The sequence below is a fragment of the Anomaloglossus baeobatrachus genome, chromosome 3, assembly GCF_048569485.1.
Source record: "Anomaloglossus baeobatrachus isolate aAnoBae1 chromosome 3, aAnoBae1.hap1, whole genome shotgun sequence".
Classification (NCBI taxonomy): Eukaryota; Metazoa; Chordata; class Amphibia; order Anura; family Aromobatidae; genus Anomaloglossus; species Anomaloglossus baeobatrachus.
In genome coordinates, this window is record NC_134355.1 from 272,133,879 (window position 1) to 272,155,803 (window position 21,925).

The window sequence follows — 21,925 nt, forward strand, 5'->3', positions numbered from 1 at the left end:
CCCCCCGCCGCCTGTCTGTGCGGGCGCCCCCCCGCCGCCTGTCTGTGCGGGCGCCCCCCCGCCGCCTGTCTGTGCGGGCGCCCCCCCGCCGCCTGTCTGTGCGGGCGCCCCCCCCGCCGCCTGTCTGTGCGGGCGCCCCCCCGCCGCCTGTCTGTGCGGGCGCCCCCCCGCCGCCTGTCTGTGCGGGCGCCCCCCCCGCCGACTGTCTGTGCGGGCGCCCCCCCGCCACCTGTCTGTGCGGGCGCCCCCCTGCCGCCTGTCTGTGCGGGCGCCCCCCTGCCACCTGTCTGTGCGGGCGCCCCCCTGCCACCTGTCTGTGCGGGCGCCCCCCTGCCGCCTGTCTGTGCGGGCGCCCCCCTGCCGCCTGTCTGTGCGGGCGCCCCCCTGCCGCCTGTCTGTGCGGGCGCCCCCCCGCCACCTGTCTGTGCGGGCGCCCCCCTGCCGCCTGTCTGTGCGGGCGCCCCCCTGCCACCTGTCTGTGCGGGCGCCCCCCTGCCACCTGTCTGTGCGGGCGCCCCCCTGCCGCCTGTCTGTGCGGGCGCCCCCCTGCCGCCTGTCTGTGCGGGCGGCCCGCCGCCTCATTGTGCGGGCGGCCGGCCGCCTCTCTCTGCGGGCGGCTGGCCGCCTCTCTGTGCGGGCGGCCCGCCGCCTGTCTGTGAAGGCGGCCGGCCGCCTGTCTGTGAAGGCGACCGGCCGCCTCACTGTGGCTGCCTGCGTGTCCGTGCTGGAGGCCCGCCGGCTGCCTGCGTGTCCGTGCTGGAGGCCCGCCGGCTGCCTGCGTGTCCGTGCTGGAGGCCCGCTGGCTGCCTGCGTGTCCGTGCTGGAGGCCCGCCGGCTGCCTGCGTGTTTGTGCTGAATGGGTGTGGATGGGGAGTGGATATGGGCGTGACTGTGAAATGGGTGTGGTTAGGGGGCGTGGCCTAAAAATTTGCCGCGGCGCGCTACGCGCGCCGCAAACTTTGTCCCTCTTTTCCTTCTTTAAAAGTTGGGAGGTATGGACTATATAATGTGCTCAGAAACACTTCTGGAAACGAGTTCTAAAAGAGGAAAAAAGAAAATAAACCTTTGACTGTATTCTTAAGGCAGGATAAGGGGGGGGGGTGTAAAGATGTGGATGGTTTAATTAACATTTAATCATTTTGCTTACATATAACATTGCGTCTTCTGTCTGCTATAGGGCAGCAGAATATATCCAGTGTGCGGTCTGAGCACAATAAGGAACTTCTATGTCTGCCTCTAGTGATGTAACGTGTATAGTATCCCGCCCAGTGGGCAGTCACATAACACGCAGGCATCAGGGGCGACACACACTACCATCGAAATCTCCAATCTAGCAACAAGCTGCTTGTATCTAGTAAGGGTGTAGTCTCTAGGGCAGGTACAGCTCAGCCTCTCAGGAGAAGCACAGTATGAGGAGCTGCAGGAGGTGACTATGAACAAGCCTGAATGCATGGGACTGAGCCAGGCTGACTGCACGGAACAGAGTCAGGCTGACTTTAGGGGACTCTGAGCCAAGCTGACTGCACGGGACAGAGTCAGGCTGACTTTAGGGGACTCTGAGCCAGGCAGACTGCAGGGGACAGTCAGGCTGACTTTAGGGGACTCTTGAACCAGGCTAACTGCAGAGAATTGTGTGCCAGGCTGACTGCAAGGAACAGAACCAGGCTGACTTTAGGGAACTCTTGAGCCAGGCTGACTTTAGGGAACTCTTGAGCCAGGCTGACTTTAGGGGACTCTTGAGCCAGGCAGACTGCAGGGGGCAGTGCCAGGATGACTTTAGGGGACTCTTGAACAAGGCTGACTGCAGGGGACTGTGAGCCACCAGGCTGACTGCAGGGGACTGTGAGCCACCAGGCTGACTGCAGGGGACTGTGAGCCACCAGGCTGACTGCAGGGGACTGTGAGCCACCAGGCTGACTGCAGGGGACTGTGAGCCACCAGGCTGACTGCAGGGGACTGTGAGCCACCAGGCTGACTGCAGGAGACTGTGAGCCACCAGGCTGACTGCAGGAGACTGTGAGCCACCAGGCTGACTGCAGGAGACTGTGAGCCACCAGGCTGACTGCAGGAGACTGTGAGCCACCAGGCTGACTGCAGGAGACTGTGAGCCACCAGGCTGACTGCAGGGGACTGTGAGCCACCAGGCTGACTGCAGGGGACTGTGAGCCACCAGGCTGACTGCAGGGGACTGTGAGCCACCAGGCTGACTGCAGGAGACTGTGAGCCACCAGGCTGACTGCAGGAGACTGTGAGCCACCAGGCTGACTGCAGGAGACTGTGAGCCACCAGGCTGACTGCAGGAGACTGTGAGCCACCAGGCTGACTGCAGGGGACTGTGAGCCACCAGGCTGACTGCAGGGGACTGTGAGCCACCAGGCTGACTGCAGGGGACTGTGAGCCACCAGGCTGACTGCAGGGGACTGTGAGCCACCAGGCTGACTGCAGGGGACTGTGAGCCACCAGGCTGACTGCAGGGGACTGTGAGCCACCAGGCTGACTGCAGGGGACTGTGAGCCACCAGGCTGACTGCAGGGGACTGTGAGCCACCAGGCTGACTGCAGGGGACTGTGAGCCACCAGGCTGACTGCAGGGGACTGTCTGAGGTGGAGGAACCTGCACAGCTTGAACTGTCCCCTCACTTGAGGTCAGACTCCATTGCTGCTGTGGGAGAGGAAGCTTTCTCAGAAACAACTTGGGGAACTTGCAATTCTCCTTCCTCCTGACACTTTCTGCGCTGAGGAAGAGCCATGAGTGACAGCAGTGAAGGTATTTTATTCTCGGTGCCCGTGTCTCCGCTGCCCCAGCCTGGGTGCTGTATGTATGAGGACAAGCCTGGTCCCAGACTACAAGCAGCACCAGTAGCAGCAGCACCCTGTCCTGGCACCAGGCTCCCTGCAGCTGGCAGCTTCTGGCATGAAGATTACATACATGCCACTGGTGGGGGAAGTGCTTCAGGTCGATGTGCCAAAGGCTTCACCTCAACAGGGACTCCTGCTACCAGCACCCGAAGTATAACTGTGGTCTATGTCATCAATGAGGGCTCTTCAGGGCTGCAGGCCTGTGAGAGTGCAGCCCTACACAGTCTACAGGAGGCGTGCGAGAGTCAAGGGGCAACATTGGAGGCACTGCAATTTGGCAAACTAGACTTCGGAGAGACCACTGTACTTGATCGCTTCTATAATGCAGGTGAGGACACTTTTTAATTTTTTTAATCCATAAATTTCCCTACATCTGAAAGCTTTGGGGAATTCTTTTCTAATCTCGGTAAAATTGTTATATTGTGTAGGTTGTAAATATGGTTAACATTTTATTTGGTATTATTTGAAATATGAATACTGATAATATGTGATATTGATAAACTGCCATCATTACAAATGCGCTATAAGGCTATGTGCCCACGGGAGCCTGTTTGTGCGGATTTTGCCGTGGAAAACCTTCAGATTTTTCTGGATTTTCCAGATAAATCCGCAGGTTTTAGCATGTACAGGCACTCCCCATGTTATCCTATGGGACATGGGGAGTGCTGTGTCCACGCTGCGGAAAGTGCGGCTGCTGACCATGCTGCGGATGTAGGCATCTGCATGTATAATTCCATGTCAATTATTCATGCGGAATTACCTGCGGATGTCCCGGATCTCCGCTATGGAGGTGAGAGGCCGAGATGTCTGCAGGTAAGCCGCGTGAATGTCCGCATGTTTCCCGCAGCTATTCCGCTGTAATCTAGCAGCTAAAAATAGCTGCGGACGCCGGCGGGCAGCTGCGGGAAACATGCGCTCGTACCTGCGGATACATCCGCAGGTACGAGCGCCCGTGGGCACATAGCCTAATGGTACCTGGTACCTTATGATCTGCTTGATGAATCTGTTAACTGTTTTTCAAGTTTCTGTTTAGCTACAGTTGTATATTTGCATCAGATGATGAATTTTTATTTCTCCTAATGAAAGCCAGTGAAACATTATTTATTGTTTTTACAAAAAAAATAGGTCCCCAAGGGCTTTGAGCTGTAAAATTTAACAAATTAAGTGATACTCCTCTCCTTATTTGCTTTTTGCCTGGGCAAGCAAGGCCGCTCCATAGTCTGCACTGACACAGAAAGAGAAGACTTCATTGTTCCACCACCAGTAGGACCACTGCACCATGGATGAAGCTGTCAGGAGAATTGAACAGCGCATTATCTGTTGTTTTTTTTTAGGCCACCTGACCTCTGCAGTCATACACAGGTTGCAGCGGTCTTGCTCCTGATGGAATAGTGACGTCTTCTTACTGTGTAAACAGACCACAAAACTGCCTGCTCTGGATTCAGAGGTGTGCCAGTAGTTGAGTATGACTTAGTTTGTTACTTTTGATGTATTTTATTGGGATTTTATGTGATATACCAAAACTAACTGGTAAGTATAATGATACATGGTTTCCTAAATATTTTAAAAATGTAACTCTAAAAATTGTTACTTGCATTTGTATTCAGCCCCCCACCCATGTCAATATTGTGTAAGACTACATTTTGTTGTAATTACTGCTGTAAGTCTTTTGGGATATGTCTCTACCAGCTTTGCACATCTATGTGCTGACATTTTTGCCCATTCTTTACATCCCAGCTCTGGCTCAGTGAGATTGGATGGAGACGTCTGTGAACAGCAATTTTCAAGTCTTGCCACAGACATGAATTTTCTATGTGCTAAACATTGTAATTGTGGCAGAATGTTTAGAGTCATTGTCCTGCTGGAAGGTGAACCAGTCTCAAGTCTTTTGCAGCCTCTAACAGGTTTTCCTCGAGGATTGCCCCGTATTTAGCCCATCAACCTTCTCATCAACAATGACTGGCTTAGGCTGCTTTCACACATCCGTTTTTTGCCATCTGGCACAATCCGGCGAAAAAACTGATGCAACGGATCCAGCGAAAAAACGGATCCGTTGCATCAGTTTTTTCCATGCGTTCCTTCCGTTTTTTGACGGATCCGTTGTGCTACTGAGCTTTCATTGTAACTCACGGCGCAAGCAGCGTTTCATCCGGCCGCTGGATCAGCATTTATGCCGGATCCGGCAAAAGCCGGATGCAACTCAAGGCCATGCGGCACAATCCGGCGCTAATACAAGTCTATGGGTGAAAGAACGGATCCAGCGGCAACACACGCCAGATCCGTTCTTTCCGGTTTTTACCGGATTGTGCCACATGGCAAAAAACGGATTTGTGAAAGCAGCCTTACCAGTCCCTTCGGAAGCATGATGCTGCCTCAACCATCTGTGCTGATGTGCAGTGTCAGTTTTCCGCCACACATAGCGATTTGTCATTAGCCAAAAAAGTTCCACTGTGGTCTCATCTGACTAAAGCACATTCTTTCACATGCCAGCTTTTTCTCCTATATGGTTTTTTTCCAAACAATCGGGACGCGGGCGGAGTAAGGGACGCTACGCTCTCCCACTGCTCGGGTCCAGCTGCTGCTGCCGCTGCTCGGTGGTGGCTCGAGCGGTGGGCCGGATCCCGGGGACTCGAGCGGCGTTCCTCGCCCGTGAGTGAAAAAGGGATTTGATTGGATGGTGGGGATTTGGTGATTGTCCGTGACGCCACCCACGGTTGTGGTGAAGTTGGTGACACCACCGGTGCTTTGGACGGGGATCCCGGGAGCGGTGACAGGGAGCAGCTTTGATGTTAGTTCTCCCCTCCGTGGGTAGGGGGTTGGTTGTCCCGGGGCCCGGTGATGGGGTAGGGATGAATGGCAGGCGGGTTACGGGGCCTGGTGAAATGCAGGGTCGCGGGGGCAGCGCTGTGCCGCACGGCACGGTGGTACTCACTCAGCCAATGATGAGGACACAGTTCTCAGTAAAACACACGGCTGGATGGACGGGTCCCACAGACGGCTGCGGTGTTGTTTCTCCCGGCAGGTTGATGGTGACTGCCTTTCCCTGCACCTATGTACTGTAAACGGTTCCAATGGGTTCCCACCAGTAACCCGCTCCCCGGCTTGGATGTGGGCCAGAGGAGCCCCTTTTGCCTGCAGGCTCTGGCCCTGGGAACGGTAGCCTTGGCGGTGGCTGTGTTTCCCTCTGACGGTTGGACTGTTGCGTTCTGTCGGGACTTGGCTGCTGGGAAACCCAGGAGGTTCCCTTCGCTGACGGATTTGGCAAATTCACGGCGACTCCTAGCCTTGCCGGGGTCCGTAAGCCCCTGCCAGATGGTGCTGACTTCTCTTTGTGTACCGATCCGGTACCGCCGGGCCACCGCCCGTCCACGGTCCTTACGGTAGACTCCAATAGGCCACTCCTGCAGACGGTCACCACCGTCCGCCAACCTTGCTGATCCGTCCGGGCCACACACCCGGACCAACTTCTGTCTGCTCCTTTACCACTCTCCTCCTACCACTTTCACTTCCAACTCTAATCTCTCTCCACTCCTCAACTCGTCTGCCTGCTTTTCCCGCCTCCAGGACTGTGAACTCCTCAGTGGGCGGGGCCAACCGCCTGGCTCCACCCCCTGGTGTGAACATCAGCCCCTGGAGGAAGGCAACAAGGGTTTGTGTCTGACTTCGGTGTGCCTGACCGGAAGTGTGGGGTGTGTGGGTGTTCTCTGTGGCCCCTGGCTTGTCCAGGGTGCCACATTCCCCCTTAGTAAAATGCAGACCGTCCGCGGGCTGCCCGCCCATCACCGGTTTTATTTTCACAACTGAAAAGATAAACGGTAAAACAGGGCTTACAATTAAAATATCATCTTCCCACATCGGGAGGTACTCTTACTTTAACGTTGCAAACGGTAACAGCTTCCGCTCTCTCCCACCCAAGCAACCTGGCCCTGATGCTGCCCCTAAGCAAACAGGCAGCACCCCTTGACCCCAGTCCAGCACAAGTTGCCCGAGCGGGTTCTGTCCTTTTCAGGGGACCCACGTCCATGGGGAACCCCTGAAACCCCCAGAGGATCGCCACCGTTTCCGGTGGTGGCTGGGCCCCAGCCTGCTCCACTGCGGGCCCTTCCTCCAATCTGCCTCTCCGGAGGCGGTAACGGTGAAAGCCTTAAAATAACATTTTTATTTACAAGCCACAAGCTCGTGGTTGCCTTGCAAGTTCTCAGGCTTGTCCATAAGGAGTTCCTTACGCAAAACTTGTAGAAAGTCCCCACGGGGACAACGGTGCCGGCAACGACCGGTCTCAATCACGGTTTGTCAATCAGGTGAACTTCACGGTAATCATTTACTTATCATTCTTTTTCATTCACAACTTTTAAACGGTACCTTTAATACACACACAGAATTTTTCCCCCTTTAAAGAACAGTTTCCCTGTACCTAAGTGGGGGTCTACCTAGGTTGGGCCGAGTGGACCTCCAGGGTCCAGTGTCAGTGGGGACAGGCGGTGGGGCAGAGGAAACAATCAGTTCCTCTCCCCTGCTATCGTGTGGGGCAGGCGGAGGCATAGGGGAGCTGGGTACAGGTTCATCCCTGGGCACTGGCTCATGGTCGACCACTTCCATCACTCCTTCTTCCACAGGTTGTGGGAACAGTATCACTGGAAGGATCACTGCACCATTCTGTGTAGGCCAGTCTGCTGGAAAGTCACCCATCACGGTGTGGATTACCTCTTTTGCCTTCTCCGCCGGTCTAGGAACCTGAGCTTCAGCCGCTGCCCTCAATGCTGGTGGGCACCTCTTCAGATGGTCCCGGGAAACCGTGGCCAAAGTGCCCCCTTGGTCACGACTGATCTGGTAGGCCTTCCCATCTTCCCATCCTGTGGGCTGTATGACATATGGGGTTTGTTCCCATTGATCATCCAGCTTGTGGGTCCTCCTTTTTCGCTTCAGCACTACATCTCCAGGCTGGAAAGGGCCAGCAGACGCCTTCTGGTTGAAGCGCTGCTCCTGTTGTTCCCGACTCCGACTCAAATTCTTCTCGACATACTCCTGAATTTGTCGGTACTGCACCCTCCGCCGAGTGTCCCATTCAGCTGTCGAAGGGAGTGCTTCTGGGGCTTCCATTCCCATGTCCAGATCCACCGGTAGCCGGCCGGGGCGAGCCCTCATCAGGTATGCTGGGGCGCATTTCGTTGAGCTGGAAGGGATATTGTTGTACATGTCGACTAGGTCAGGTAGCTTCTCCAGCCGCAGGTTCCGCTCTTCTAGCGGCAACGTCTTGAGAAGGCCCAGGACCAGGTGGTTCATCTTTTCACACATGCCGTTGGTTTGGGCATGGTAAGGCGTGGTCCGGATTTTCTTGCAGCCGTACAACTGGCAAAATTCATGGAATACCTCCGCTTTAAAGGCCGGGCCTTGGTCAATAAGCACCTTCTCAGGGTATCCATGTGGCCTACAAAAATAAGCCTGGAACGCTCTAGCGGCGGTACGGCCGGTTAGGTCTTTGACTGGGACAACCACCATGAACCTTGAATAGTGGTCGACAATGGTTAGAGCGTAGGTGTACCCACTTCGGCTGGGGGTGAGCTTTACATGGTCCAGGGCGACCAGCTCCAGCGGTTGATGGGTAACGATCGGGTGTGGGGGCGCCTTCTGGCTGGCCTCGTCCATCCGTCTCAGCGTGCAAGGGCCACACTCTCGGCACCAGGCCTCTACAGATTCCCGCATTCCATTCCAATAGAACCGCTCTCTCAACAGCATTTCTAATTTCTTCCATCCGAAGTGTCCAGCACCATCATGGTACGCTTGCAGGACGGTGGGCACGTTAGCTTGGGGAATCACCAACTGGCAGATTTTCTCATGGGTCTTCGGGTTAATCAGCTCACGGTACAACTTCCCCTGGTGTAGATACATCCGGGTCCGTTCTCGCCACAGGCGTTGGGCTTCAGCTGGGGCAGCAGGGTCTATTCCAGCAGCGCCTTGTTCCACCAAGATCTTGACTAAGCGGACAGCGGGTGCCTGGTCCTGAGCTTCTTGCCACTCCTGGCTGGACAGCGGGTCCAGGTTTACCCGTTGTTGATAGACATGCACCTTCTCAGTCGGTGGCTGATGAAACGCGGGTAGCTCAATCTCTTCGAGGTCGTCATCCTCAGGCCCTTCTTCCAACAAGTGGGGCATCCGAGAGAGTGCATCGGCATAAACGTTGGCACGGCCGGCCCTGTACTTGATGGTGAAATCGTAGTTGGCTAGCCTAGCCACCCACCGCTGTTCCAACGCGCCCAGCTTGGCGGTGTCCAGGTGGGTCAGCGGGTTATTATCCGGGAAAGCGGTGAACTTAGCCGCTGCCAGGTAATGGCGGAACCGCTCGGTGATAGCCCACACCAGTGCCAGGAGTTCAAGCTTGAAAGAGCTGTAGTTCTTGGGGTTCCTCTCAGTCGGTCGAAGCCTTCGGCTAGCATAAGCAATCACTTCTTCTTTTCCGCCTTGGACCTGGGATAGGACTGCCCCTAAGCCTACATTGCTGGCATCGGTGTAAAGGATGAAGGGGTGGTTGTAATCAGGGTATGCTAGGATTTCTTCTCCGGTCAGGGCCGCTCTCAGCTGACGGAAGGATTCCTCATGCCTTTCTTCCCACACCAATGGGGCTCCTAGGGGTCTACCACCTTTTTGGTCTGTCCCACGAGGAGGTCTTGCATGGGGCAGTCATCTTCGTGTACCCTTTGATGAAGCGACGGTAATACCCCACCAGGCCCAGGAACTGCCTCACCTCCTTCACCATGGTCGGTCTCGGCCAGTCCTGAATGGCGGTGATTTTATCAGGGTCAGGGGCGACACCCTCTGCACCGACCACATGCCCTAGGTACTGCACTTTGGGTTTCAGCAGATGACACTTTGAGGGCTTCAACTTCATCCCATATTTGGCAAGGGACGCGAACACCTCGGCTAGGTGCTCCAGGTGGGCTTCATATATCTGGGAGTATACAATCACATCATCCAGGTTTAGCAGGACGGTTTCAAAATTTAGATGCCCCAGACAGCATTCCATCAGCCGTTGGAAGGTTCCAGGGGCATTGCACAGCCCGAACGGCATGCTATTAAACTCGCAGAGTCCCATAGGGGTAGCAAATGCAGTCTTCTCTCGGTCTTCTGGTGCCACAGCCACCTGCCAGTACCCACTGGTGAGGTCAAGGGTGGAAAAGTAAGCAGTTCTCAGCGCAGCCAGAGATTCCTCAATGCGGGGCAGAGGCTAAGCGTCCTTATGTGTTATCTGGTTAATTTTCCGGTAATCCACACACATCCGCATGGTCCCATCCTTCTTCTTAACCAGTACCAACGGGGCGGCCCAGGGACTACAGCTGTCCCTAATAACCCCTGCCTCCTTCATGTTCCTCAACATGTCCTTGGCACATTGGTAGTGCGCAGGGGGAATAGGCCTGTACCTCTCTTTGATAGGGGGGTGCTCACCGGTGTGGATATGGTGTTGGACCCCTTTAATCTGCCCAAAGTCTAGGGAATGTTTGCTAAAAACTCGCTCATACTCCCGTGCCACCCGGTATACCCCTTCTTTGTGATGTGTAGGGGTATCGTCAGTGCCTACGTGTAGCTGTCGACACCACTCGTCTAACTCCCCTTGGGATGGGTGAGTGCTGGCAGTGGGTGGTGAGGTTGGGGCAGTGGCCTCGTGGATGGTGTGAGGATCCAGGGTGAACAGCTTGGCAAGGGTAGCGTACCGACGAAGCCTGACTTCTTCCTCCCCGCAGTTCAGCACCCTCACGGGCACTCTCACCTTCTTTACATCTACCAGCCCTCGGGCGGCCAGTACTGTGGGCCAGTGTTCAGAGGGCATGGGCTCTATCATGGCGGGGTAGTCACGCCCCTGGGGCCCTACCGCTGCCCTACACCAAATCATCATCTCGCTCCTGGGAGGTACAATCAAAGGGGCAACATCCATCACTCTCATCCCACCAATCTCTCCTCCTGTCGAGTTCACATGTTGGTGGTACATCAAGGCTCGGATCTCACGCTGCACAGCTCTCTGTCGGCTCCCCGCCGCCGTGGCGGCCAGCTGCTGCAGTAGGGTCAGCACGTCACTCATACAGTGCTCCATCACGTTGGTCCCTAGCACTACCTTCGGGTTATGATCACTGGGTTCATTCATTATCACAATCATACCCTGGTGTTGCAGTTCAGCTCGCCCCACAGTCATGGCCACTTGTTTGTATCCCACTTGGGTCAATGGGAGTCCATCAGCAGCAATCAGTGTCATACTGGCATCTGGGAGAGCCAGTTTGTCTTTTCCCCAATACCGTTGATACAGTGGGTATGGTATGGTGGTTACCTGTGATCTAGTGTCCAGGAGAGCCATCACCGGTATGCCATCCACAGCCACGGGGATGATGGGCCGGGCCCCGATGTACCGGTCCCGCCAGTCTGGGGGGCCATGGGGTTCTACTCCTGAGGATTAGCCCTTGGCCCCAGGGGTTGCTCGTTTAATGGACACCGTCGGGAGTAGTGGCCGGGTTTGCTGCACCTGTAACAGATTGGGGGTCCATTCCGTGAGTCATTGGCCCTTCTCCGCTGCATCCAGGGGACGTCCACAGGGCTGTCGGCGAGCTGCATCTTCACTGGGGCCTGGGATCTGGTCGGAGGCTGGAGCGCGGCGAGGATCTTAGCGAGGTCCCCATCCATGCGGCAAACTTGAGCAGCGAGCTCTTCCATCGTTCCGCTTGAGGCTGCAGGCACTGGAGGTGCTGGTGGGGTAGAGGCCACCACGACAGGAGCAGTCTCAACCGGCCACGGGCCTGGCTCAGGAGCTTCAAATGCGGGGGGTTGCAGAGCTTTGATGGCCGGTTCCTTTAATATGGCAAAGTCCACATCAGGGTGTTCTAGGGCCCACAGCCGAAGCTGTTTGCGGTCCTCTGAGGACCTCATCACCTGCACAAACTGCTCACTTAACATTTTGTTACTGTCCACACTGTTGATGGTGTCCACCCGCTTCAGTGTGCGGAGTGCGGTTTGCAGGCGCAAGGCATAGTCCCGAATACTATCTGCGGGCCGTTGTCGGCATTGATAGAATTGCATCCGCAACTCTGCCTCGGTACGGGTCTCAAAGGCAGTCTGCAGCTTTTCAAAGATGGTGGCTACAGAGGACCGGTCCCCCTCGGCCCAGGTCTCCGCTTCTTGCTCAGCCGCGCCGGTTAGCTGCCCCAGCACTAGCGCTACATGTTGCTTATCCGACAGGGGATACAGTTCTAGTAGCGGACTAAGTTTTTTCCGGAAAACCTGCAAGGCATCAGGTTTCCCATCGTACTGCGGTAGCCAGGCAGCTCCGGGCACATAGGACAAAGAGAACGGCATCACCTGAGCGAGAGCCAGGGCCGCGGCGCCCCCCCGCCAGCGCGGCCGGGACCTGGGCAGGCCCATTCCCATCTACGGGTGCTCCAACGGCTGCGTCCGCCGCTCTTCCAGCGGCTCCGTCGCGCGCAGACATCTTGTTTCCGTCCCCCTTAGTCTCTTTCCGTCTCCTCCTCTACAGGGGCGGGGTTTTGGCCTTCGCGCCTCCACTACTCGAGGAGACGCTCGAGCGGGAATTCTTCGCGCCCAAGATGGCGGCTACACAAATTTTTCGGCCAGACACCTCCGGCGGTTACACAAGGCGCACTTCCACCAGTTGGTAGAACGGTAGGATCCTGTTCGTGACGCCAAGTTGTCGCGGGAGGAGGAAGGGACACTACGCTCTCCCACTGCTCGGGTCCGGCTGCTGCCGCTGCTCGGTGGTGGCTCGAGTGGTGGGCCGGATTCCGGGGACTCGAGCGGCGTTCCTAGCCCGTGAGTGAAAAGGAGATTTGATTGGATGGTGGGGATTTGGTGATTGTCCGTGACGCCACCCACGGTTGTGGTGAAGTTGGTGACACCACCGCTGCTCTGGACGGGGATCCCGGGAGCGATGACAGGGAGCAGCTTTGATGCTAGTTCTCCCCTCCGTGGGTAGGGGGTTGGTTGTCCCGGGGCCCGGTGATGTGGTAGGGATTGATGGCAGGCGGGTTACGGGGCCTGGTGAGGTGCAGGGTCGCGGGGGCAGCGCTGTGCCGCACGGCACGGTGGTACTCACTCAGCCAATGATGAGGACACAGTTCTCGGTAAAACACACGGCTGGATGGACGGGTCCCACAGACGGCTGCGGTGTTGTTTCTCCCGGCAGGTTGATGGTGACTGCCTTTCCCTGCACCTATGTACGGTAAACGGTTCCAATGGGTTCCCACCGGTAACCCGCTCCCCGGCTTGGATGTGGGCCGGAGGAGCCCCTTTTGCCCACAGGCTCTGGCCCTGGGAACGGTAGCCTTGGCGGTGACTTTGTCTCCCTCTGACGGTTGAACTGTTGCCTTCTGTCGGGACTTGGCTGCTGGGAAACCCAGGAGGTTCCCTTCGCTGACGGATTTGGCAAATTCACGGCGACTCCTAGCCTTGCCGGGGTGAGCCCCTGCCAGATGGTGCTGACTTCTCTTTGTGTACCGGTCCAGTACCGCCGGGCCACCGCCCGTCCACGGTCCTTACGGTAGACTCCAATAGGCCACTCCTGCAGACGGTCACCACCTTCTGCCAACCTTGCTGATCCGTCCGGGCCACACACCCGGACCAACTTCTGTCTGCTCCTTTACCACTCTCCTCCTACCACTTTCACTTCTAACTCTAATCTCTCTCCACTCCTCAACTCGTCTGCCTGCTTTTCCCGTCTCCAGGACTGTGAACTTCTCGGTCGGCGGGGTCAACCACCTGGCTCCACCCCCTGGTGTGAACATCAGCCCCTGGAGGAAGGCAACACTGACTTCGGTGTGCCTGACCGGGAGTGTGGGGTGTGTGGGTGTTGTTCTCTGTGGCCCCTGGCTTGTCCAGGGCGCCACATTATTTTTTGCTTTCAAAAATGGCTTTCTTCTTGCCACTCTTCCATAAAGGCCAGATTTATGGGTGTATATGATTACTAGTTGATCTGTAGATGTTATGCTCCTGACACTAATTTGAGTCTGCTCCATGTCAGGCCTTGCAGGCATTGTGGACTCTATTGGATGTCCTGCTTAGGCCTATTTAAGGGCTTGGAGGACTTTCACCTGGGCCCTGATGTTGACTGATTGATTTAGACTAACCAGTCTGCGTGGTGTGGGACTGATTTGTACTTTGCGTGTTATGCTGCTTCATGGCGTCTGGTGAACTCTAGAGTTGTGTCTGCAACCAACCCTGGGTCTTGGACCTTCTGTTCCGTGGTTGTCTGACTTCTGTGTCACTCCTTTTGAGTCTTCTGCCTGTTACCTGTCTGCCAGTGGTCTCCAGCCATGCCGTGTCCACCCATCAGTAACTCTGCTGCCTGTCAGATTGCTGTCTCCAGTCATCCTATGATCGCCTGTCAGTAACTCTTCTGCCTATACTCGGAGGTCTCTGGACATCTTCCACCTGTCCGCCAGTGGTCATCTGTCATCCTGTTCACCAGCAGCTACCCAGTTATAGTCATCTGTATCCCTGCTGTTTTGTCTCAGGTTCTCTGTCTGTTTTGTTCTGCCATTCTGTTCCTGTCCTTTATTTGTTTATTATTTGCTGAACTCTTTACTAAACAGTTTTTGCTTGTTTTTTTTTTTTTTACACCTGTGTTCCATAAGACCATAGATTCTCCCACCTGAGCTGTCAATCTCTGCAAGTCCTTTAAAGTGACCATGGGCCCCTTGGCTGCTTCTCTAATCCTTGCTCTCCTTTCTTGAGATGTCAGTTTAAGTGGATGGCGATGTCTTGGTAGGTTTGCAGTTGTGCTATACTTCTTTCATTTTTGAATGATGGATTAAACAGTGCCCTGTGAGATGTTCAGAGTTTGGGCTATTTTTTTTCTATAACCTAACCCTGCTTTACTTTTCTCCACATTTCTGTTCCTGACCTGCCTGGTGTGTTCCTTGGTTTTCATGACGCTGTATAATCCCCAATTTTTTTTCAAACAAATCTCTGAATCCTTCACAGAACAGCTGTAATTATACAGAGAATAAATTACACACAGGTGGACTCAGTTTATTAATTAGGTGACTTCTGGAGGTAAGTGGCCTCTTTTATTTAGTTTTATCAGAGTACAGGGGGCTGAATACAAATGTACTTTACAATTTTTATATTTATATTTTTAAAATATTTAGAGAACCATATCTAATTTCCGTTACACTTCACACATACTTGCTACTTAGTGTTGGTAGGAATGTTCACGGAAATTTTCAAAGTGGCCAACTTCAAGGACAAGTTCACGTGACCGTATTTTTGTTACAATTGCTGTCCATGAAGAAACTGACAGCTTACAGACACACTCAAACCAATGTCATTTAATGGCGCAGTGCAGATGAGAGGTTTTGTTTACAGACTAAATCAGTGCATGAAAGAAATCGCAGCATGCACTAGTCTTTTCCTTGGGTCAGATGAAACTTGCCCATTCAGTCTATGGATGCAGAAAAAAAAATATGATCCCATACTGAGCCACCATATAGCATCAATCCTTAGGCTATGTTCACATACTGCATCTTTACTGCTTTTTTGGTGCATTTTTTAGGTCACAGAGATGCACCTAAATGTATGCATTTCCTTCCCCCAGCAAAGTCTGACATTTCTATTTTGCTGTCCAAACTGGGCATCTTTTTTTGGCTGTATCTTGGCTGCGTTTTAGAAGATGCTGCATGTCAATTCTTTTTACATTTTTGCCAGCGTTTTTAGCTTTTCCTGTCAATAGATTTGACTTAAAAAAACGCTTTGGGCAAAATGCGTCAAAAATGTATGCGTATTTGCCACGGGTGCGTTTTCTTTGGGGCAAAAAACGCTGCATCTTTGTGGTTAAGAAAAGATGCAGTGTGTGAACATGTATTTATTCTTGTACATTTTTAAGATCTTCCATTGTATATAAATGGAATGCAGTCTGATGACAAATGAAAGAAAAAACAAAAATACAGTCATGTGAACTTAGCCTTAAGGCCCCGTCACACACAGAGATAAATCTTTGGCAGATCTGTGGTTGCAGTGAAATCATGGACATATTGTTCCATTTGTACACAGCCACAAACCTGGCACTGATTGTCCACAATTTCACTGCAACCACAGATCTGCCACAGATTTATCTCTGTGTGTGACAGGGTCTTTACAGTCATCATACCCGTGCCAGCTGCTGTTTCGTCTGTCTTTTTTCACAGATGTATTGAATCCCACATGTTGAGTGACTCTGTGCATTTCTATTGAAAGTAACCATTGCAGAAACAGAAACCAGATTATGAAAGTCATCATTTAGCTTGAGACTGTGCACACAGGGCTTTTTAAGGGGTACTTCACACACAGCGAGATCGCTACTGAGATCGCTGCTGAATCACGGTTTTTGTGACGCAGCAGTGACCTCATTAGCGATCTCGCTGTGTGTGACACTGAGCAGCGATCTGGCCCCTGCTGTGAGATCGCTGCTCGTTACACACAGCCCTGGTTCGTTTTTTTATTGTTGCTCTCCCGCTGATAAGCACACATCGCTGTGTGTGACAGCGAGAGAGCAACAATCCTGAATGTGCAGGGAGCAGGAGCCGGTGTCTGACAGCCTGCGGTAAGCTGTAACCAAGGTAAACATCGGGTAACCAAGGTGGTTACCCGATATTTACCTTCGTTACCAGCCTCCGCAGCTCTCACGCTGCCAGTGCCGGCTCCTGCTCCCTGCACACTCTAAGCTAAGCGGTGTGCGCTGGTAACTAAGGTAAACATCGGGTAACCATACCCGATGTTTACCTTAGTTACCAGTGTCCGCAGCTTCCAGACGCCGGCTCCATGCAAGCGCAGCGTCGCTTGCACGTCGCTGCTGGCTGGGGGCTGGTCACTGGTCGCTGGTGAGATCTGCCTGTTTGACAGCTCACCAGCGACCATGTAGCGATGCAGCAGCGATCCTGACCAGGTCAGATCGCTGGTGGGATCGCTGCTGCGTCGCTAAAGTGTGACGGTACCCTAAGGCTTGGGACACATGAGCATTAAAGGGAGATAATTGCATGACACTCGGCTCCCGCTCTGATGGAGTGTAAGCTGAGTGTCCTGCCACTGTGCCCATTCTCCTCCATTGTCAGGTGATGTGATTCTCTCACTGCATTCGCATTACACCGCTGTAATATGAGTGCAATGCGATGTTTCTCTCGCACCCTTGCTTTACACGCTGCGACATCGCTAACGATTTATCGTCGGGGTCACTGTGTTTGTGACGCACATCCGGCATCGTTAGCGACATCGCAGCATGTAACACCTCTGAGCGACCTAAAACGATCGCAAAAGAGGTAAAAATCGTTGGTATTGGAGAGGTCGCTCCAACACCAAAAATCGTTGACAGGTGAGTAGCGAGGTTGTTTGTCGTTCCTGCGGCAGCACACATCGCTATGTGTAACACCGCAGGAACGAGGAAACTCGCCGAACCTGCGTCCCGCCGGCAATGAGGAAGGAAGAAGGTGGGCGGGATGTTTGGCACGCTCATCTCCGCCCCTCCTCTGCTATTGGGTAGCCACTTAGTGACGTCGTTATGACGCCGAACGAACCGCCCCCTTAGAAAGGAGGCGGTTCTCCGGTCACAGCGACATCGCTAGGCAGGTAAATAGTGTGACGGGTGTAAGCGATGTTGTGCGCCACGGGCAGCGATTTGCCTGTGTCGCAAAACCAACGGGGGCGGGTATGCTCGCTAACGATATCGGTACTGATATCGCAGTGTGTAAAGTACCCTTTAGACTTGTATGGGTGCGAGTGAAAACTAATCGGATTCCATCCGCAGCATGCTGTGATTGTTTTCTCGTCCAATTAGGACTGAGAAAAAAATCGCTCATAGGAGCTGGCCCATAGCATAAAATTAGTCCGACTGGAATGCTTTTTTTTTTTTTTTTTTTTTTTAACGCATACCACTCGCTCCGTTTTACTCGCCGTTTGTGCTTAACCTTAAAGTGCAGTCCTTGAAGCTACTTGTGTTGAACTTTTGATTGACGCATTCATGTGATCTTTGCATTGTATTTACAAATGTTAAAGGGTGTATCTGAAAATGTTTTAAATATGTCTAAGAACTAACAAGCAGGTAGTTGCTACTTACCTACCTGCCTGTTGTGCCCAATGCCGTTCTTCATCGGCACAGAGCGGTCACAGACATTTCAAGCCAGCAAATCAGCTGCTTTGCCAATGTTGCAGTGATATTTTCACCTCTGCTCGGTAGCAGGACGTCATGCTGATTGACAGCTATCTCCCCCAGTTAGACAGCGGGGAGTCGGCTGTCAATCAGTATTATGTTCGCTGTCCCACCCAGTATATAGAGCAGAAAAGAAGCCTCCACTCTGTTGAAGAAGAAAATGTATTGCCGGCAGGAGGGGTCTGTGCCAGCGCAAAGAACGGCAACAAGCACAATAGGCAAGTAGGTAGCAATTACCTGCCAATTCGTATTGTCGAGTTACACAGACATCCCTTAGTAAGGCATTCCCATGTATATATTTTTTATTAAATTATTTTATATGTATTGTCATAGAAAATTGTAAAATTCATAATACATCAAATAACTAACCAGGAGCTAACAATCCACTCAACCGCCACATGCAGTTGCCCCATCCCCTTTTGTAATCAAGGAAACTTCCAAGAGCTTTTATGGCCAACATCTGTGAGGCCAATCTTAGCGTGAAGCACATGAATGTGAGAAAGGGAAAATGTATTATCAGGTACAGATCAGGACCATGTGGACAAAAGACTAGGTAATTGAAATCCCTTTGTTTCATCTCATAGAAATTATGATTGAGATTTTATGTTCGGCGTTGAGCGATGGTCGATAGTCCATCAAATGGATATCAACCAGATAGATGATATTAGCCATGTCATGTTTCCTATCTATGAACAGGTAAAATCATGATAGGAAAGGTTATGGTAATATCTCCCGGCTGGGACCTTCAGGAGTGGAGATATTTTGCAAGGTGGAATTTCATAACAAGGTTGGTAACATGAGGCAATAAAAGACAGCCTTTGTCAGATCTTGGAGGTACAGCTAGCAGTGCTGTGGTACTGTCTGTTTCTCTTCTAAGGAGCACCTCCCTCCTCTAAGCTTTGAAGCCATTACCTTGAGACAAGTTTTGTAAGTTTCTTGTGTTATTCCTTTTTATTTTATGTTATTATCTATATGGTATTGTTTTCTCCTCGTTTTTTTTTAAATTTTTTTGTATTTTGTAAACACTGCCTATTTTTTCGGATAAATATATAAAACTAGCTGTAGTACCTGGGATAGTAACTGTTTATCTCTCACTCCCCCCCTCTGTCTCTGTTCCTCTCTGTTCCTCTCTGTTCCTCTCTGTTCCTCTCTGTCTCTCTGTCTGTCCCTGTATCAGTCTGTGTGCATGTGGGTGTGTGTGTCTGTCTCTGTGTGTGTTTGTATCTCCCGATATCATATTACCTCACATACAGTATAAGCTTCTTATACTAATAATGTCCTTTGTTGCCTATAGCAACCAATTAGAGCTCCTATTAATGCCCTGTAGCTCCCAGCTCCATTGACTTTAATGTAAGCAGGTTTTTTGGTGGATAACTGTAAAGCGCGTGGTTAAATTTCCCTCTCAAAACATAGTCTATGACATTCCCTTAGTCACATGCGGTGTCTGTGCAAAATTTCTTGATTGTAAATGCAATGCTGCAGATTCCTTTAGCAGACATCCACATACATATTTTCAACTTTATATATTAGACTAGCTGCAGTACCCAGGTGTTGCCCGGGATGGTAACTGTCTCTCTGTCTCTCTCCCAGTCTCTGCCTGTGTGTCGCTGTCTGTCTCTGTGTCTTTCTGTGTCTATGTCTCTGTCTGTCTGTTTCTATCTGTGTCTGTCTCTTTGCCGAACTGTCTCTCTCTTTGCCGAACTGTCTCTCTCTTTGCCGAACTGTCTCTTTCTTTGCCGGGCTGTCTCTTTCTTTGCCGGGCTGTCTCTTTCTTTGACGGGCTGTCTCTTTCTTTGCCGGGCTGTCTCTTTCTTTGCCGGGCTGTCTTTCTTTGCCGGGCTGTCTCTTTCTTTGCCGGGCTGTCTCTTTCTTTGCCGGGCTGTCTCTTTCTTTGCCGGGCTGTCTCTGTCTCTTTCTATCCGTCTCCCCACCGACATCTTATTACCTCACACATAAGCTTCTTATACTAACAGTTTAAATAGCAAGATGTGTGGACATTGTGGAACCGCACACTAAACATAAAATATAACTTTTAATGGTGCTCATTTAAAACGAGTAAACCTCATAAAAACGTGAGTATAAAATGAGAATACCCAAAGCAGTGGTCACCAAGCTCAAATGGACCCTGGTCTGGGTACAGCGCACAAAACACTATCTAGACTGGGTCATTATTATGTCACCTCAGTACGATATTAGAGGTCACCTGTACAGGGAACCGCCCTCCACTTTGTACCTCCAATATTATCTAATGTGTAGATAACTGGTGTAAACGACCGCCATTAAACATATACCATTTCTTTAAATAATATGGTTATAATAATTGGAACGGTTTCACCAAGGACTTGTGGGCTTCAAAATTCTCATGGATAGGATATTCACTGATAAACCTCCTTCATGTTTATCTTTCAAAAAATATTAGCAGCAGGCCTCCGGTCACTCGCTACGCGTTTCATCCCCACATAGAAATCATCAGGGGAGCCCGTGCTCATGGAAATCTGAGCATGATCAACACGAGGCCGGAGAAGGAAATATCATTAATCACAACATCCAGCAGAGAGTGGAGGTCCCTGTGCTTAAGAAAATAATAATCCAGTCTTGAATATCAATCATGTACCAGAGAATAAAATGTGAAACCCCTATCTGCTGGATGCAGCAACCGCCACACATCAATTACCGTAACTGCTGCTCATGCAGTCCCCCTTTGATGCAAAAAAAATGGCTGTCCCAGGCATGGTGGAAGCCCCCCGTGAGACGTTAACTGATGGATCTAGCGCAAAGTTAAAAGTCCCCACCCAGTATTAGTGTACCCTCAGTGAACTCCTCTAATACGTTCAGATATTGAAGGAGAGAAAGACATTGACCAGCATTGGGTAAATATAATTCTGTAAAGATGAACACCTGGGACTGAATGCGGCCCTTTAACATAACCAGTCTCCCCTCCTCATCTGAACGAGATTCCATTAGCTCCCAAGGAAGCGAGCCAGCAATCAGGATACTAGTTCCCCTGGAGCGTGAATCGGGGGACAGGGAGTGGTATACTGTCGGGAATCTCCTATCAGAAAGCCTATACGACTTGTCTGAGCAATAGTGAGTTTCCTGGAGAAAAACTACCTGGAGACGGCTCTTCCATAACAGATTCAGGAGGATCGAGCACTTCTCTGGGCTGTGAAGGCCTTTGACATTCAAGGATCCCACTCGTAGTTTTAGACTGAGACACTGGCTTCATGTCGGTAGCTAAGACCTGTGGAAGAGACACCAAAACAAGACAAACACACATACCACAGAAGGGAAGCAGGAGGGGGGAAAAGTTGGGCGAGGGAGGAGTGTAAATCAGAGACCAATAAGAGCTATGTAGGGGGGGGAAGGCAAAAATGAAAAGGATACAAAGGAAGAGTTGAGGAAGCAGAAGACGAAGTAAAGAATGCTAGTGCAGAAGCAAAAGAAAAGGAAAAAAGACTGTTTAAGGAAGAAAAGACGGAATAGGGGAGAAACAACCAATGGAGGAAAGAAAGCTCACGAGAAGCTCGCAGACCTATGGACCAGCCCTATGTCTACAGGAGAAAATGAAGCGGGGACGGGTATAGATACTCCGGCAGAGGTCAGGTTCTCGCCCGCTAATGTAATGTCGGACCCCCACCCGCACTAACCGCGCGACAGGGTGTCTGCTAACTTTAACACCAATTAACCCGTGACTAAAAATGTTGAGGCTAAAGTAAAATTTTAGCAGAAAACCCTACGATTTTCGTTTTCACAGCCCAATCTAATAAAATTCTGTATAATTTGTGAGTTAAAAATACTCATCACACCCATCGATGAATTCATTATAGAGTTTAGTTTGCCACATGAGATCACCTGTGGGTGTTTCTACAGTTTTGGTACCTCAGGGATTCTGCAAATG

At 52.0% G+C, this 21,925-nt stretch overlaps 1 protein-coding gene across 1 annotated transcript in view; it reads left to right on the top strand.

The window, feature by feature from the left end:
• The first annotated feature begins 1,286 nt into the window (after positions 1 to 1,286).
• MAP3K5 (mitogen-activated protein kinase kinase kinase 5) overlaps positions 1,287 to 21,925 on the top strand; it is a 245,508-nt gene continuing 224,869 nt past the window's right edge. Inside the window, exon 1 of the mRNA XM_075339839.1 lies at positions 1,287 to 3,186. Within this exon, the coding sequence (XP_075195954.1) occupies positions 2,748 to 3,186 (439 nt within the window). The 5' untranslated portion in view covers positions 1,287 to 2,747. The remainder of the gene's footprint in view (positions 3,187 to 21,925) is intronic.